This window comes from Lycorma delicatula, chromosome 4, assembly GCF_047948215.1.
Source record: "Lycorma delicatula isolate Av1 chromosome 4, ASM4794821v1, whole genome shotgun sequence".
Classification (NCBI taxonomy): Eukaryota; Metazoa; Arthropoda; class Insecta; order Hemiptera; family Fulgoridae; genus Lycorma; species Lycorma delicatula.
This window is the reverse complement of record NC_134458.1, coordinates 147,273,509-147,291,404: the sequence shown is the minus strand read 5'-3', so window position 1 is coordinate 147,291,404 and position 17,896 is coordinate 147,273,509. Positions and strand designations below refer to the sequence as shown.

Here is a 17,896-nt window from a genome sequence, read left to right as displayed (position 1 = left end):
AAAACATTTTTGAATAAGATGACAAATTATTAAAAGAATTTATTTTAATGTAGTTTTAGAATTTAATACCAACTGAAAATGCAGGATACAGCGAAAATTAATTATTGTAAATTAATATCATAAGTTTAACTTGCCTAATTTCAATGTGTTTTGGTGGTTTATATTTCATGTATATATATGTAGGTGTACCACAAATATCTCCTGGGACTTTCATAACCTATTCTACTTGTGAAAATAATTGAAAAATTTCTTAAAAACATTTGTTCTAAAATGCTTTGTCTACGAGTTACAGCTGGTGAAAGATTTCATTTGGATTTCCCAGTGAAATTTTTAGAACTTAATTAAGGGGGCAGAATTAATGATTTCTTATGGTTTTTGACCTAAAAATGTATAAAATAGGCCCCAAACCCGTATCTGCAGTAGTTTCTGAGAAATCTGGGGTGAAAACCAATAGGGGTAAAAAGCTCTTTTTTTTATGTTTGACTTACAATAACTTTGTTAAATGGGTGATAAATGTTTAAAACTTTTAAACAAGCCTTGTAGAGAATTTAAGAATTTAATCCTGAACAAAAAAGTGTGTAAGATAAGTTGAATAAAACAAAGAAAAGTTAGAATAATCCGAATTTTATTTAGAAATGATGTATCACTACATTTGTCAGAAAAGTACTTATTTATTGTAAACAATAACCAAATTTTTTATGATGTGAAATATTTTTTAATGCATTTAAAAAACTGAAAATTACACAAAAATGTTAAAATAAAAATTAATAATAATCTCTTTATTAGACACGTACAATAAATTATTTGAAAAATTATTACTTCAACGTCGGCAATGAAATAACAGGTGATCAACAGTGTATTAGTGTTTAAATCATTCTGTAAGATACATTAAGTATATCGGGTGCTGTGAACTGTGCTGTCGTTAGCGACGGTTTTCTGTGAATTTTGGTTTGAACGTGATTGCTTTACCATTGAAGTAATGCCGTACTTATTTTCGCAGAGGAATACGCTGGTACGGTATTCATTTTGGGTGTGTGTAATAGTAATGCCACAGCTGCTGCAGTAGATTATGAAATACGTTTTCCGAATCGCAAGATTCCAGATCTAAAACATTTCAGCGCGACTTTTTGCTATCTTCGGGAAACGATTCACTACCTAGAATTCGTACCAACTACGAACGATCTGACGCTGTTATTGATGAAATTATCAATGCATTCAGCGCAGTCCAGGCGTCAGTACACGACTTCTTTCCAAGCGGATCGCAGTTTCGCATACGATGGTTTGGAGGACACTTAAAACAAATTTTATCATTATCGTAAATAGCCAGTTCAATATCTACACCCAGGAGACGGTCCGCTCCTGGAACATTCTTCTGGTTTGGAGTTCTGCAACTGGTGGATTACAGATTGACAACTCTACAAATATGTTTTCTTTACTGGCTAGGCAAATTTCACTCGAGATGGCGTCAACAAGTTAAGCAAACAGTATTCATGGGCAGAAGTAAATCCTCAAGTAAATGGTGGAAAGCAATTTTCAACACCGATTTTTCGTCAATGTATGGTGCGGGATTCTTCACAATTAACTGTTTGGATCGTTTATATTACTTGACCCTTAAATGCTGAGGTCTCACTGCAATTTCTTCAAGGAATTGCCACAGCGTTTGAAGTTCCTATAGCACCAAGACGCATATTATACTTCCAGCACGATGGCGCGCCTCCTCACTTTTCTTGTGTAAAATTCCACTCACTTAAATTATTTCCCTGAGAAACTGATCGGTCGTCGAGGTTCCTTACTCACCATTTTGTTCAGAATTATTCTAGTTTCGTTTAAAGGTTTTGTGCGTCTATTACCTATTTAACAAATTCATTGTATATCAAACATTAAAAAACATGTTTTTATACAACAATTTATTGTATTTCACCCCAGATTTCTCAAAAACTATTACAGATATGGTTCTGGGACCTATTTTATTCTTTTTTCAGATCAAAACCACAAGAAATCACTGATTCTGCCTCCTTAATTAACGTCCTAAAAAATTGGAGAGGCCAGTATGGCCTCATTAAACCGGGCAGCTGAAATTCGAGTGAAATCTTTCATTAGCCGAAACTCGCAAACGAAGCATTTTAGGACATATGTTTATGAACTTTTTCCATTTCTTTCACGAATAGAATATATTATAAAATTTTCCGGAGAACTTCGTGGAGTATACCTGTATATTCGTATATATGCAGAGTGTTTATAAAAACCATTTCAAGAATTCAGGGGATGGTCAACCACATTGAAATAAAGAAAAAGCTTTATATCCGCCATTTTGTACTTTTAACATAATTTATTTCTTAGGAATGGTTTATCGTATTGAGCTGAGATTTTGTATACTACTAGGGTATCTAGAGATTTACTTGTTTAAAAATAATGAATCTGATCTCAATCCATTTCAAAATGGCGGCCATGTAAACCTGTTAATAGTTAATGTCTTTGCAACTGCTGGTTTATTTACAAATTGTAATTACAGAAAATTAAGCGTTTTATGATAAATAAAATTACATGTTATTTATTCAAATCCATTTGTGAATAATAAAGTTATGGCAAAAATTCTTGATGTGAATTACTCTAGATTAAAAAACCAGTTTTCATTCCATCCCGAATAAAATTGAATAATTCGACACGGTTTCAACTGAAATAATGTTACCATGTAATAAATAATAATACTGAAAATATTACAATAAAATAAAATATTATTGAAATCTTGAAAATATTACAAAACACTTAACATTTTTTATACATAACATTTAACATTTGTGAGTAATGGTGAAAAAATCAGATCTCGTTAGAGAATATCATAATATGTATACTGAACATATTATGTAAAAAAAAAACTATATATAATGAACAATTATTTCTACAAGTTATATTTACTACACTATAATTTTATTGCATTCAGAATTTTAATTATTGCTGATAGAGAATAAGAAGCAAGGATTAAAATCTAGCGATATCAATAAAAGAATGTAACAGATGATTCATTCATTTATTTTAATTATTAATTAGACAGGATTTGGGGATTCTACTTATTAAATTTAACATTTTTGTACTTAATGGAAATAAAGAGGAAGCAGTTTAAATTAACTATTATAGTTTCTGAACCTTATATTGTATTTATCGACTTTTTCAATTTTGTATACAAGAATAACATCCTGATGTAGAATTTTAGTAGATAACCAAAACTGGTCCAGGTAAGAGCAGAAAATAATATAATTTATACTAATGAAGGTAAAAGAAAAAAATCATCAAAATAATGAAATAGATAAGAATTTTAAAAAATATTTATAAAACGTAAATTTGTATTAATGAGGAAATTGTGCTTTCAGAAGAGCTTTCAAACTTAATTCCATCATTAGTAGAGGTAAATTTAAAAAAAAGAATGATATATATACACACACGCACAATAAATTACGGCAATGTAATTTTGATCATATAATTTTTCGTCAAGCTAATTCTATTCTAAACGTTTGTAGAACATCTTTTTATAGTGTCAGATTGTAACAATTAGTTATCAAAATTATTCATTAGGGTCTACCACAATAGTGGTTATTCTTAACCACGAAGAATGATTAATAAATTATATTTATTTTTCCGGTCTTCCCACTACGTATGTTTCAATTACATAGAACCGGTTTGCTAATAAACTGAATTCATTGAATGTTTATTAATTAATATGGAGTAACAATATTATGAATGAGTACAGTCTTTACTTAATTAAGAAGTGGGAATTTTCCCATTGGTCAGAGTTATTGTAAATATTGCGAATGATTGGTACATTATTGTGTTTTAACGATATATTTAGTAAAATAATGCTGTAACTAATGATTTTTAGTAATATTTTTCATTGATATGATTAAATTGTCAGTAAGACCACAAAATATTTGGGAAAAAGACAGGATCGGGTAAAGAATGGACAATGTTGTGGTAACACTGTAATATACAATATGTCTTCATTTGTATCCTTTGCTATGTTTAGTGTGGTGTTTTGAAGCAGTGTGAGATCAATCGAGGAAGTTTACAATATGTCTTCATTATCGTTACCACGAGTGTTACAGCCACGGAAAACTAGTTTGGAATTGGAAAGAGAAAATTTTGAAAAATTCCAAGTAGGTAACATTAATGTAATTTTCATTGAAAGTAGCAATTTTTATCTTGGTAAGTAGATACTGTAATGTACTGTAGAAACTGGATATTACATTGTCCTAATTTTGCATAAAACAATTTTTAAATTTTGTATTATAACCGTTCTTAACCTTACTTTTTATTGCCACCCTGTTAAAATGACGTTATTTTCTTTCTTTAAATTTGTAGATTTTATTTGTTCCAACTGATAAAAGTGTAATATATTTGATAGTATACAATTTGTTGGCATGTCGAAACTTAATCGCATAAGTTCTGTTTCGGGTAAAGATGTGTTAATTTTTCGTTTTAAGTTTAGCCAAAGGTGAAGTATTTCGGCGATATAGTTCATACGACGATATTAAGATGTTTTTAATTTTGTGATATACATTATAGAATTACATAAATCTGTTATTAATAATACTTAAATACATAATTTAAGTTGTGTACACAAATTTGATTTAATTCTTAGATACCTAGAGATAGTTGATTCAAGGCCTAGGTGTCAAGTCAGGGGGTTTTATTGTTTTTTTGAGTTATCTCTTAATTCACAAATGTGTAATAATTAAAGAATGTCCATTTTAATAACTTTAAAATTGATTGCATTACACTTTATTTTAAGATGAAAGTTATTAAAAACTAAACCTGTACTCGAGCTAGTGGTTGCTGCATAGTCAGCTTCATTATCTCTGGAGAGAGTCTTAATTTACCTTTCATCTTAAAGTTGGTTGTATTGCAATTGATTTTAAAAACGTTTAATGTTTAAAAGGTAATATGTTTTGGTTAACAATATTCAAATAATTTGTACATTCATATTTTATTGATTTTTTTGTTATTTAACATTTAATTTGAAATGAGGTAAAGAACAGTTCCTTGCGTGGTGCTAATGTCACAAACTTTTTAAAGTTAGACACTAGCAGTAAATGTACTTCAGTGTTAGTTCTTCTGAGTAAACCCACCAGGTTTTGGTCTAGTGGTTAACGCGTCTTCCCAAATCAGCTGATTTGGAAGTCGAAACTTCAAGTCCTAGTAAAGCCATTTATTTTTACATGGATTTGAATACTAGATCGTGGATATCGGTGTTCTTTGGTGGTTGGGTTTCAATTAACCACACATCTCAGGAATGGTCGAACTGAGAATGTACAAGACACTTCATTTACACTCATACATATATCATCCTCATTCATCCTCTGAAGAATTATATAAACTGTAGTTACCTAGGCTAAACAGGAAAAAGGATGAGTTCTTCTGAGTAACATATATTCTTTCAACGTCAGTTGAAAGTATGGGGATGACTTATTATAAAAAAATTTAAATTGTTATTAAAGAATATTTTAATGAGATGCCCAAGTTTAAATGTCAAACTATTGCTTGGAATACATTATTTAGTATATTTCTCTGAATAATTTATTTCAGACGTTGTTTTCATACTTTATAGAGATATATCTTTGTATTGTAAATGAACCCAAGTATTTAGTAATTATGCATGTTGTGATACTGGTATCATACTATTAAATTTATTTGCACAAATTAAACTTGAAATGTATAATTACTGAAGCAAAAAAATATAAAATGTGATTTAGCCAAGGATTTATGCACTAGAAACTTGGGTAGTATTAGTAACAAAATCTTGATAATGATTATTGTAATTACTTAACACCTTTAGTTATAAAGTTTTACCTACATTTTCTTCTCCACCTTTTGCTAAATTGTTAATCATATGAAGCCTTAAAATTATTTATTTAACATTATTTACAAATCCTGTTTTAATTAAATTTTGAAAAAAAAACAAAACATTTAAAAAAAATAAAATAACAATGTTGATATCAGAATGTAGTGGGTTTGTTCACTAAGTTACAAAATTTATCAGCTATTCATTTTAGTGTATCAGTCATTAAGAGAGTTTTTTGTTTGTGCTTACTTTCATTTTATGTTTTACTATAGAGTGCTTGCTAACAATAAATGACTGAACAGCCATGTCCCCCTACATATTCAATAGGTTTGATCTTAATAATTAATCCGTTGTATGATAAATACTTGTCATTATTCACTAACCCCATGTCACTTATGTTACTGCCTAAGTAGTAAAATCCTGCAACTTTTCCATGTTGTAATCCTCTACTATCATATTGTGAAATCAGTTTAATAAATCAAAAGTAATAAATTTAATAAAAATTGATTTTTGCCTGGCTAAATCAGGGGAAATGGTTTTTCTAAATTTCATGAAACATGGGTCATTTGTTACAAACATAAGTGCCAGTTTGTAAATGGTGGAAAAACTTAACTAGTGGATGGTGTAAACTATTTTTTTATTAGAAGTATATTAATAAAATATATACTTATCTTTAACAACCTGATGATTGCAGGGGGATTTTTTTTTATTACCAATTAGATATACAGAAAAGAGAATAAAACTGTTATTGAAAACACTATTAGTTAACTGCTAATAAATGCTTTGTACTTATTTGTTATGAATTAAAACTTAGAAATTAAAAATTAAAATAGTATTCCTCTTAAAATGGTCTAGTAATTGTAAAGTGTCTGAACAAAAATTAAGTTCATGATTGAAGCTGTACAAACCTGTTGTTCATAATTAAAATTGGTACTTATGTATTAACGCCACTGCAGCTACAGCTTTATTTAAAAACAAAGTAGTCAATCGGATTTCGGTGGAAAATGGGCCCATATAGAGTTTAACATAGATTCAAAACAGTCTCTTTATTAATTTTAATAAACTGTTATTTATATTTATTTAATTTAACCAAACTTAACCGACGCTCGCTAACCTTGACTAATTAACAGGAGTGTTTTGATTATTTAAATAATTGCAATAATTACTGAATTTATTAAATAAATACTCAAAAAATTACGGTGTTAATTAGTCAAGGTTAGCGAGCGTAGGTTAAGTTTGGTTAAATTATATTTATAAAATAAATAAATATAAATAACCATTTATTAAAATTAATAAAGAGACTGTTCATTTTCCACCGAAATCCGATTGACTACTTTGTTTTTAAATAAAGCTGTAGCTGCGGTGGCGTTAATACGCAAGTACCTTAAAATTAAATAGAAAGTAATTTTTGAATATATAAAGGTTATATAAGGATAAAATTTAATTGATCAGAACTGTGTTAATGCAACAGTTCTTGTGCACACATATTGTTTGCATTTTTTGATGGAAAATGATTGTAGCAGTCTGTCAGTACCACTTAAAACACTGGTAGGATATTCTAGAAATATGATTTAGCATATATATAAAATTTTATAAGGAAAAGTGATTGATAATTTCATCAAATGTATCTTGATGAAAAAATAAGATAAGATGCATTTTTTCTTCTTGTTTTAAGATGATTCTATATGTAATGGGAGGCTACTCATTTTTTTTTTTTTTTTTTGGTTGTGACGCATGTAAAACATTTCAGTTAGAATGTGCATTAATCACAATTGCTTTACCTGAAAGTTCAGTGTTGAGTATGTCTTTGAGGTGGGCAGAGTGAAGGTGTCAGTTGTAAGGCTAAACCTGCATTTTGATTGCCTTTGTACACCAATGCCCAACATTACTTTGAATCGCTAAAGAAGGCAAGGTGAAACAACTTCACTCCTCACTTCCTGTAATAAGCTTGGAATGAATTGCTTATAATTTTAAGAATGCCCATGCCTATTTCTGGGGCAACATATCTTATGTCAGATCGTCTATAGCCTCTTTGGGTTATATCTCCGCACTGATCTATTTACTATTTATTCATAATTTTACATTCCCCACAAACTTTTGGATGTTTAGTTATGTAGCATTAGGATCTTCTTAATACATTTCTATGATTATGTTTACTGTTTTATATTATAGTGATTATTATGGTTTTAAAATTGATAAATATTGAAAATTTGTTCATCTGTATGTGTGTATATTAATTTATTAAAACATTGGGAAAGTTTTTTTTATGCTCTTATCTGAGGTAGGTATGATTTATTTATTTACTCATAAATAGCAACAACAGGCTGATACCCGATTGGTCTTTGTTGGAAGAAAATTAATTTTTTAGTGTGTGAAAAATGCCTCCCTGATCCAGGAGTTGAATACAGTACCTCCAGATAAAAGGGAAAAATACTACCATATCGCCATAAAGATTGGTGAAATGATGTAAAAATATAGCGTTAATAATTATTTTTGTTAAGTTGGTTTTGATAGCATTTGTTATTGTATCTATGGATATTTGGAACTATTTACAGAAAGGATGTTTTTGTCTGTCTGCAAATTTCTATTCAATACCTTTTATCCACTTAATGTCTGCACTACTTAAATTTATATAGATATGTTTGTAAAGCTGTATGAAGAATTCTTCCAAAAATTAAATCAACAAGCTGAGTAAAATCGAATGATGACAAGCAAACTATTTGAGGTTCCATTGCTTTTTAGCCCTTATGGCAACTGTTTTAAAATGTATGCATATTCCTTTGTTTATCATGAATTTCACGTTAAACTGGTTTTTTCTGACTATTACATTTGTAGTGAAATTTCCAGTAGATGTTAAGGTGGCAAGAAAACAACCATTGTGCAGTCTTAAAACTATTTTTGTAGAATGCATTAATTGCAGTTGGTTGCTTTTTTCATCTGTCTGATACCCCCCATCATAAATAAATTCTGTTGAAAGAAGAACCTGTTGTTACCAAAAGTAAAAAAAGAACATATTCACCTGCTTCACTTCCTTATATTGTGATTAAATCACAGTATTAAAACGGGTGATAGGTTTATATCAAATTAGCTTTTTATATCGGTAAGGTATTCTGCTATAGATATAAATGTAATGAGTTGAGAATTATTTAAAATTTGTAATAGATAAATTACTTCCCCTTTCGTGCATAAGTTCTGAAGTATAAAACTGTCATGAATTACCAAAAGATTCAGTGCCCTGTACTAAAGAATGTAAAAAAGTATGTCGGTCTGAAATTGTTACATTTTTTGGGTTTTTAACTGTTTTGTGTGATATTTCCATTTAAGTTTCTCATGTAAACATAAAAAAGGTTTACTAAAAAAAAATTGAACTTTGCTGTCATTTAGCAGAACCTTGAACTCAGCTATTATTTAAGATTACGTAGAAGATCTTTATAAATTAAGATTAAGATAAAAAATGTTTTTAAAATTTCATTAGTTATCAGACTCTAGTTTAGCCATTTTCTAGTAAAGTCAGAATAAATTGATTGTCAGAAAATGTAAATAAAGCCAAAATATTAAAAAAATATTTAATTTATATATACTAATTATTGGATTATTGATGTATTAGTGTAAGTATAGTTGGATATTACACCTAAACACTAACATTAGAACTGCTGTTATGTCAAGAAACAGTGATAACTTGTTGTCCTTCAAAGTATATGAGATACATATATGGCATTGCATGTTAATGAATTTTTCTTCCTGTGCAGCTAATCGTTGCTTTATCGTTGAATTTCTTTATTAGCTCTTTGACATGCCAAAAGCAAAAATCTATGAAATTTAAATGTTTCCTGGTGTTATGCCGATTTTAGACATTTTCTCACAGATTTGAATAGTTATAAATTTTAGTTGTATAAGTAATATTGGTTAATATATTTATTTTTGTTAATTCCACATTTATAGTCATATTTGATTGGCAGGCCTTAATAAGTAAATATTCATCATCAGACATGGCTTACTTGATAAGTTTTCAGATGCATATTTAGCAACACAGTACCCTTATAAGAATATTTTAATGCATAGAATCGTATAATGTGTGCCTTATTAAATAATATCCAGCAACATATTTATTCTGTTAATACCGTTGTTTTTAAATGACAGTAAGGATTTTTATTCAGAGGAATTTAATATAAAAATGTATGTAAAACTACATTCTCTATGAAAATATTAAATTATGAACAGAATTTCTGCGATTTTGTGGGTCTTTGTATTTTTTTTTAATTTCAGTCAGTTTGTCTTGAGTGATTTAAACAGTTAACAGTTGCCTTCATTGATGGTTGATGGTTGATGACATCAATTGTGCCAATTAGATTTTAATGTTTACTGCTCCTTAATATAATCTTCAACTTTTTTGTTTTTTATCCCTGGCTTTTGTGTCCTTTTTTTTGTGGGGGGTTTAACAACACAATTTTCTGGTCTGATGATTTGTGGATGTAACAATCTAAAAGTACTCATAACTTACAAACAAGGGGAACAGTTAGTTGCTGCCTCTGTCAAGAAATTTCTTCTAGCTATCAGAGATTTCTGTAAATGTAATATCTTAGGAATCAGTAAACACTCAAATTCATGGCTCATATTAAGATGTTATAATTATTGAACTGTAGCTCATAACATTTTCTAGAAATTATATTTAAAAAAAGATTTTATGTTTGAATGTATATAGACATTTATCCACCAGTTACTGTAAATGTCTACAACCGTAGAACCTTCTGCATATGCAGTTATCTTCTGCTTGCTTGGTTTTGTGATATTGTACTAATTCAAAAAAAAAATTATTCCATTTTCTCTTAATTATTTCATCATGCTTAATATTTATAATAAAGACAGGTTTAGCTGAATTGCCTGTATATATAAATTAATACACACGAATGCACATACACACATTGAAATGCAGCACACAATAAGTTACTTTGAACATAAAGGTCTTGTTTAACAATGTGTAAAAACTTTCAAGGATACTCACTTGTCTATTATAATGCATAAGTTAATGTTTATTTAAGAGTTACGGAAAGTTAATTTTTTCATTTAAAATTTGGTAATGTTTGGCCGAGGCAAAGATGGAGATTTTTAAAAATGTTTGGCTGGGGGAATAGGGATTTTTTAAAAGAATTTGTTGAAGTATTTAATTATAATCTATATACTTATATATAATAAAGTGTAATAAAGATATAAATTATCTCTGTATTGCGTATGATTTAATAATTTATATTTTGATGAGAGGTAGTATCTTCAGTTAAGTAAATTTTGATAAGTAAAACCAAAATTATCAATTTGATTTAATCAACTTTTAAATGAATTGATAAATTCATTTATCGGATGCGGATGATTTGTAAGTTGATAGACTAGAAATTTTGAATATTGTTAAAAAATCAGGATCAAAATCCGTTATATGACCGCAACGCTTTTTTTTATAACATTTTTCTATAGATTAGGTACTTTGTTAAACAATGTTTTTTAGTTACTGTTTTAATAATTCACTTTAGAGTAAACATTTCAAGCTATTTCGGTTGGGGGTTGTTATCTTAGTTCCCTTAGTCATAGAAACCGTGTCTTCTGTTTAACCTAACCTAGGTTTGTTAGGTTGTTTACCTACGGGTCTACTGGTGAAGGCGTCTTCGCAGATGAGCTGATTTCGAAGTCGAGAGTTCCAACGTTCAAATCCTAGTAAAGGCAGTTACTTTTATACGCATTTGATTACTAGATTGTGGATACCCGGAGGTCCCAGGTTCGAATCCCGGTCAGGCGTGGCATTTTCACACGCTACTTGTCATTCATCTCATCCTCTGAAGCAATACCTAACGGTGGGCTCGGAGGTTAAAAAAAAAAGTTAGGTTAGTAGATTTGGAGAACTCAAATGATGTACACCTTTGTTTTTTCACTCTGCGTTTTTCATAGTTTTCGGTTGGTTTTCGTTTAGGTGATCATTCACAGATGCTGGATAGTTACCTGTAAGAATTTATGTAGCGTAAACGACTTCCAGCAGGAGCAAACCCATCTGAGACGGTCTTTTAGAATATAGTGGTTATTGGCCACCTGAATAGTCTAATATTGTACATGTTTTTTTGGCACTTTTTTTATACTGTACAAATACAAAAATAACCAAAGCTGCTTGTTTTAGTGATTTAAAACCTTTTGCAATTGTCCCTTAACAGTAGAAGTCTGCTGAAAAATGCTTAAGCGTTGTAGGCATATAACGGATTCTAACCAAAATCAATTTTGAAATTTAATGCTGTGTGTACATTCTATATGCTGTATGTAGAATTGGTATTTACTTATGTGGGATTTCCATGTCTTATCATATCATAAATAAATTTTTTGTAATGTTTAGTAATACATTTTATTTCAAGAATTATTTATTATATACTTTTATTTAAATATAATTTTATAAATATATATAAATAATTTTGCAATATTGATTAAGTTTGCTGTTAATTTAGGAACTCAAGACATTATGTATTTATTTTAACTAGGTCACATGAACCATGAATTAAGAAATAAAAAGTATGCTGGCCAATAATCATAAATAAATTATATTCTACGAAAGGAAGTTTGAATTAAAATCTTTTTTCTCAGTAGAAGTATGTTAATTTATCTACTTCCTTCATTATTACTTCAATGATTGCGAAAAATTTCGGTTTTCAGATTTCAACGGAAATAACCATTTTGACAATCCCTGAATCCATTTTAACTAGTTTCCGCGTGATGGTCTGTACGTACGTATGTATCTCGCATAACTCAAAAACTATAAGCCGTAGAATGTTGAAATTTTGGATTAGGACTGTTGTAAAATCTAGTTGTGCACCTCCCCTTTTCATTGCAATCTACTAAACCAAACGAATGAAAATTCAAAAAAATTTGGATTTTGGACTTTTTCTTAACTGCAGTAATAAGCCCTCATTGAGATCTTTTCAACGATAAGTCGTAAGTGGTACTTATTTTCATTGGTTCCATAGTTGTAGCCAAATAAAATTTTAATGAATGAAATATTTGGATCTTACAAGGGGAAGGCTTCATTTCCTTTTTTATAACTTTTTTTTTGTAAATATATTGATTTAATAATTATTTACCAGATAAGCTTAAACAGACATTCCTCTTATAAAGAGATTACACGTTGGTCTTAAAGTTAAAGTGCATCAGAGTTACAAATGTACGAGGGTAAGTCAATTATTATCTATAATGTAATTATAAATTTTATTGCAATACAAATAGGAAACTTACATGTTCATCATTTTTCCACATAGTCCCCTTGAATTTCAACGCACTTGGTCCATCGTTGCACAAGCTTCCCGATGCCCTCATAAAATAAGGTTTTTGGTTGAGCTGCGAGCCAGGAATGCACCGCTTCTTTCACGGTTTCTTCCGAGGTAAGTCGACGGCCCCTTAATGCCTCTTTGACTGGATCAACAAGTGGTAGTCAGAAGTGGCAAGGTCAGGAACATACGGAGGATGAGCCAGTACTTCAAAGTTGAATTTCTGGAGCGTTTCAGCAGTGTGGGCAGCAGTATGTGGACGGGCATTGTCGTGCAACAACACCACCTTTCGACAGCAGTCCTCGGCGTTTGCTTAGAATTGCAGGCTTCAGCTTGGCAGTAAGCATCTCGCTGTAACGCTCACTGTTTATTGTCGTGTCCCTTTCCTCATAATGTTCCAGTACTGGGCCTTGAGTCCCAAAAAACCGTAAGCATCAGTTTTCCTGCGGACGGTTGGGTCTTGAACTTTTTTTTGCAGGGCGAATTTGGATGTTTCCATTCCATACTCTGCCGTTTACTCTCCGGCTCGTAATGATGGATCCATGTTTCGTCACCAGTGATGATTCTAAGATGTCCCGTTCGTTAACCATAGCGATCCAAATGTTTTTGGCAGATGTCCAAGCGCGTTTGTTTATGCAACTGTGGGAGTTGTTTTGAGACCCATCTTGCACAGACTTTATGAAAGCAAAGTCTTTTGTGGATGATTTCGTAGGCAGAACCGTTACTAATTTGCAGACGATATGCCACTTAATCAATAGTAACTCGTCTGTCTAAGAAAACCATGTCACGTGTACGCTCAATGTTTTTCTCATTTGTGGCGGTAAACTATCGTCCGGCTCCGTCGTGTGTAACACTTGTTCGACCGTTTTTTAATTTTTCAATCCATTCTAAGACACTCCGTTGCACACTGTTCCCGTACTCTACCGAAAGTCTTCAGTGAATTTTGGCCCCTGACACACCTTCCGACCACAAAAAACGGATCACCGAACGTTGCTCTTCTTTGGTGCAAACAGAAAGCGGAGTAGCCATGGTTAACGGCAGGGCAGCGATAATGGAACTAACCTAGCAGCATCAAATCTGCACAGACATAACAATTAAACCACGCATGCGTCATCTACGCAACACAACAGTACTACCATCATAAACAAAAATATAACTAAATTGCGGATAATAATTGACCTACCCTCATATTTTAAATAGCTTGGTATTTCATTGATCGATATGATCATTAACAGCTGCTAGTAATATCAGTAGCGTGCACTGAAATACATATATTGCTTTAACTTAAGTGATTTATGGGTTCAGCTGTTGGTATTTTACCTTTTCTTTATACCGGTTAATGTCCAGGGTAGATTGGATAGAAAAAGGAGTCCTTGAGTTAATCAATAGCAATCCTTAGTTACCAAAGTTGTCCTGGCCTCAGTGTAGAGAACCTGGCAGTCAGAACTACATCCACGGAACCGATATTGGAATAGAGGAAACAAAGGATAAGGTAAAGAGGTGGGTGGTGAGAACGGACAATTATTAACAGGTTAGATTATCTCATTTTTCTAAATCTCTCTGGACTTTCCTGTTAGTCTGTCATATTTCAATTTCTATCATTAAATGTAATTATAATATCAATAATTAAATCTTGATTAGCGTGTTTTTAAATATTTTAAAATCCACTCGTGCGAATTGAAAATTAATATTTCTTGAAAATAAGTTTCAGACTTGATAGCTCTCAAATCAATGAAATCAAAGGTTTTGAAATGTACGCCTGATGTCTGTATTGTTCATCTAGGTCTAGGTTTTGTAACGTTTGTTGGAGCGGAACAGAAAGTGCTCTCCTTCCTGTGCAAAAAGACAGTTTGAGATCTAGATGGATTAGGTGTATTTTAAATTTAAAAGTTTATCGATAATACCTTTGTTGTCGTTCCACTGTCAGGATGTTTTTAAAATTAACATGTTCTGGTCAGGCAATCCACAGATCTTGTAAGCCTTGTGTATTACATGAACAAGAGATGCGACTAAGGGGTCTGAATCAACAAGTGGGGTCTGAGTGTGTGTGATACCAATATATGAAAAAAAGTATAAAGGAATAACTTAAATAGAATAATTATTATTAATGTAATAAATAAAACATGTTGTGAGTGATTCATAATAAACGCTCTAAAAAAATTACTAAAGATAAATCGATGAAAATCTGTATACAAGTTCTACTAACGGCGTAAGTGTACACTAAGAAAGGATATTTTAAATTCAGAGTTTAAAGGGTAAAGTAACTGAAATGAAATAATTTTTTTTAATTTCACTGTAACAAATGAAGATATCAAATTGATTTTTTGGTGTGTATAATATTCATGGGAATATCTAAAAACCGATTTCTAGATTAAATTAAAACAACAAATTTAAAGGGTTAAAATGAATTTTTTTTTGAAACCAAACTATTTTGACATGCTTTTGTTTAATTTAAAATGGTTTAACCGTGTTCTCAAATCTTGCTTCCTTAATTAAACTCATTTCCCGACGTCATACAATGGTGAAATTTTACCAGCGACTAATCGAGTGACAATACAGTATTCCGTTGTTTATATCGTATATTTTTATATTTTATATATAGAACAATATAAGTTGGTGGTACAAGGGGAACATCTTGAGAAAGGGAGTTGAATCGATAAGATTTAGTTATCGATCTGGTTGATTTTTACTGTCAATTCAGTATTAGTAGATCTGGTGACAGTTGAAGCGGATTTTTATATAATTATTGTAATTTACCTTGTAAAATTTATTTAATCATATGATTTTATTATAAATATCTGATATCATTTGTAATAATGTAAACTACTTCTCCAGGTTATAACATAGAATAAGACTGAACATAAATATTTCTGGTTTGCTAAAAATTAAAACAACTAAAAGTAAAAACCTACTTGTCAGTTTAAATATACGATTAAAAAAAGTGGTAAAAATATCACTTTACGGAGAGATTTAAATATTTTTAAAACTGTTCAGTTCTGTGAAGGAAATAAAAACTGGAATAATATAATTCCTCAGAAATCGAATCTCGGAAAGTATGTAGGAAAGGAAACAAAATTCTACAACGATGAAGAAAGAGACTGTTAGAGAGAGTGCGTCAAAAACACCAAGAAAAGAAAGCAGATGATGTGTGATAAAAAAGCCAATCGGGTAAGATTGGATAATCATAAACCAATACAAAGCGCTATTTAGAGATACCGAAGCACCAGAACAGGGTGAAGTTAGATTGGCACTTCGACGCCAGCGCGAATCGCAAACTACTGCGATTACCTTGCGCGAGTCTCGAAACAGACACCTGAAGACCGCGAAGCTCGCTTGTAAAGTTAAAATGTAGGGTACTAGTGACGCCACAAGAATATGAAATTAGGGTAGAGCACAGACGTCAACGTCGTCATGAACTGAATGCTGACCTTGCAGCATTCGAGAAGGCAATCGGGCATGCTTTGTGATAGCACCTGTGAAATTTGTATAAAACGATTCTATCCTAACTAGGTTCCGTCATTTCGATTTGCAGCAACAAAACTAACATATCTACCAAACGAATCAATTGCTACTATATATAAAACTAATGTTAAATTTAAAATTAATTTCAGTTAATTGTGACTAAAAAGTACAAAATAAAAAAATTAAAACATACTTTTCTTAAAAACGAAACAAATAAAAGTAAAATTCGTACTAAAATTTTTTTTAGTACGAATTAAAAAATAATTTTATTTCCAATAAAATTACTGAAGAATTTCTGTTTATGCACAACTAAAAAGAAAAGCGTGGGGCGCGCTCTAATTATAAGTTGTATATGAGAGCGCCCCACCCTTTTTTTTTAATCGTGAATAAATAGAACATTTTTTAAAATAAATTTTATTGAAAACAAATTTTTTTTGTTTTTATTTTTGAAGGAAAGCATGTTTAAAAAAAGTTTATGTTTTTATTTTAATTTCTCGGTACTAAGTGAAGATATTAACTTGATATTTGTTGTGTGTAATCTTAATGTTAATATCTAAAATCAGGATTTCTAAATTTTCTGAAATTCCGAATTTAAAGGATTAAATTTTTTTTGAAACCAGAATATTTTTTAATTTCTTGATAACAAATGAAGATATCAACTTGCTTTTTGGTGTGTTAAATCTCCATGTGAATATATAAAAACAAATTTCTAAATCTTTCGGAATCTGATCTTGAAAAGGGTGAAGAAAGGTAAAAAAAGTTGGAACGATGATTGCAAATTTTCCTCATTGCAGATTATACTAAACGAGATGTTTAGTAGATTTGGGCTTGCAAATACTCTTCAGATAAATATGTGTAACTTTGAATTTCGACTTTTTAAAGGGATGCGATGGTGTAGGCGCGGCGGCCAGCCAACACAGCCGCTAGAACTATCGGCACGTAAGTTGGTACAAAAAACTACTAGCATTCAGCAAACATGTGGCACGATACTAGGCTGACTTGAAGACATTGTCAATTTAATATAGATGATACTCTTAACAAAAAATGCATACGACGCTATTTATTTAAAACTAGTTTAGTATCCCAATTAATATTATTTTAAATAGTAATTTTTTTACTCACTATGTCCGATTCTGAATTCACATTTTTCACAAAATTGTCGATGTGCACATGATGTAAATTTTCATCTAAAATGTATTTTTTCAACATTGATAATATGCTCGCAGACATTGCTCCAGCCAGCTTCAGACACCATAAAATTCCTCTTCAGCTAACTTAAGAACGTCCGACATATTAAAAATTCTATTTCTTT

At 30.7% G+C, this 17,896-nt stretch overlaps 1 protein-coding gene across 2 annotated transcripts in view; it reads left to right on the top strand.

The window, feature by feature from the left end:
• The first annotated feature begins 3,749 nt into the window (after positions 1 to 3,749).
• Positions 3,750 to 17,896, top strand: part of LOC142323935 (huntingtin-interacting protein 1-like) — a 127,991-nt gene continuing 113,844 nt past the window's right edge. The window contains exon 1 of one of the 2 annotated variants that reach the window (XM_075364318.1): positions 3,750 to 4,148. In XM_075364318.1, the coding sequence (XP_075220433.1) occupies positions 4,065 to 4,148 (84 nt within the window). In that variant the 5' untranslated portion in view covers positions 3,750 to 4,064. The remainder of the gene's footprint in view (positions 4,149 to 17,896) is intronic. The other variant, XM_075364320.1, reaches the window with a different exon arrangement.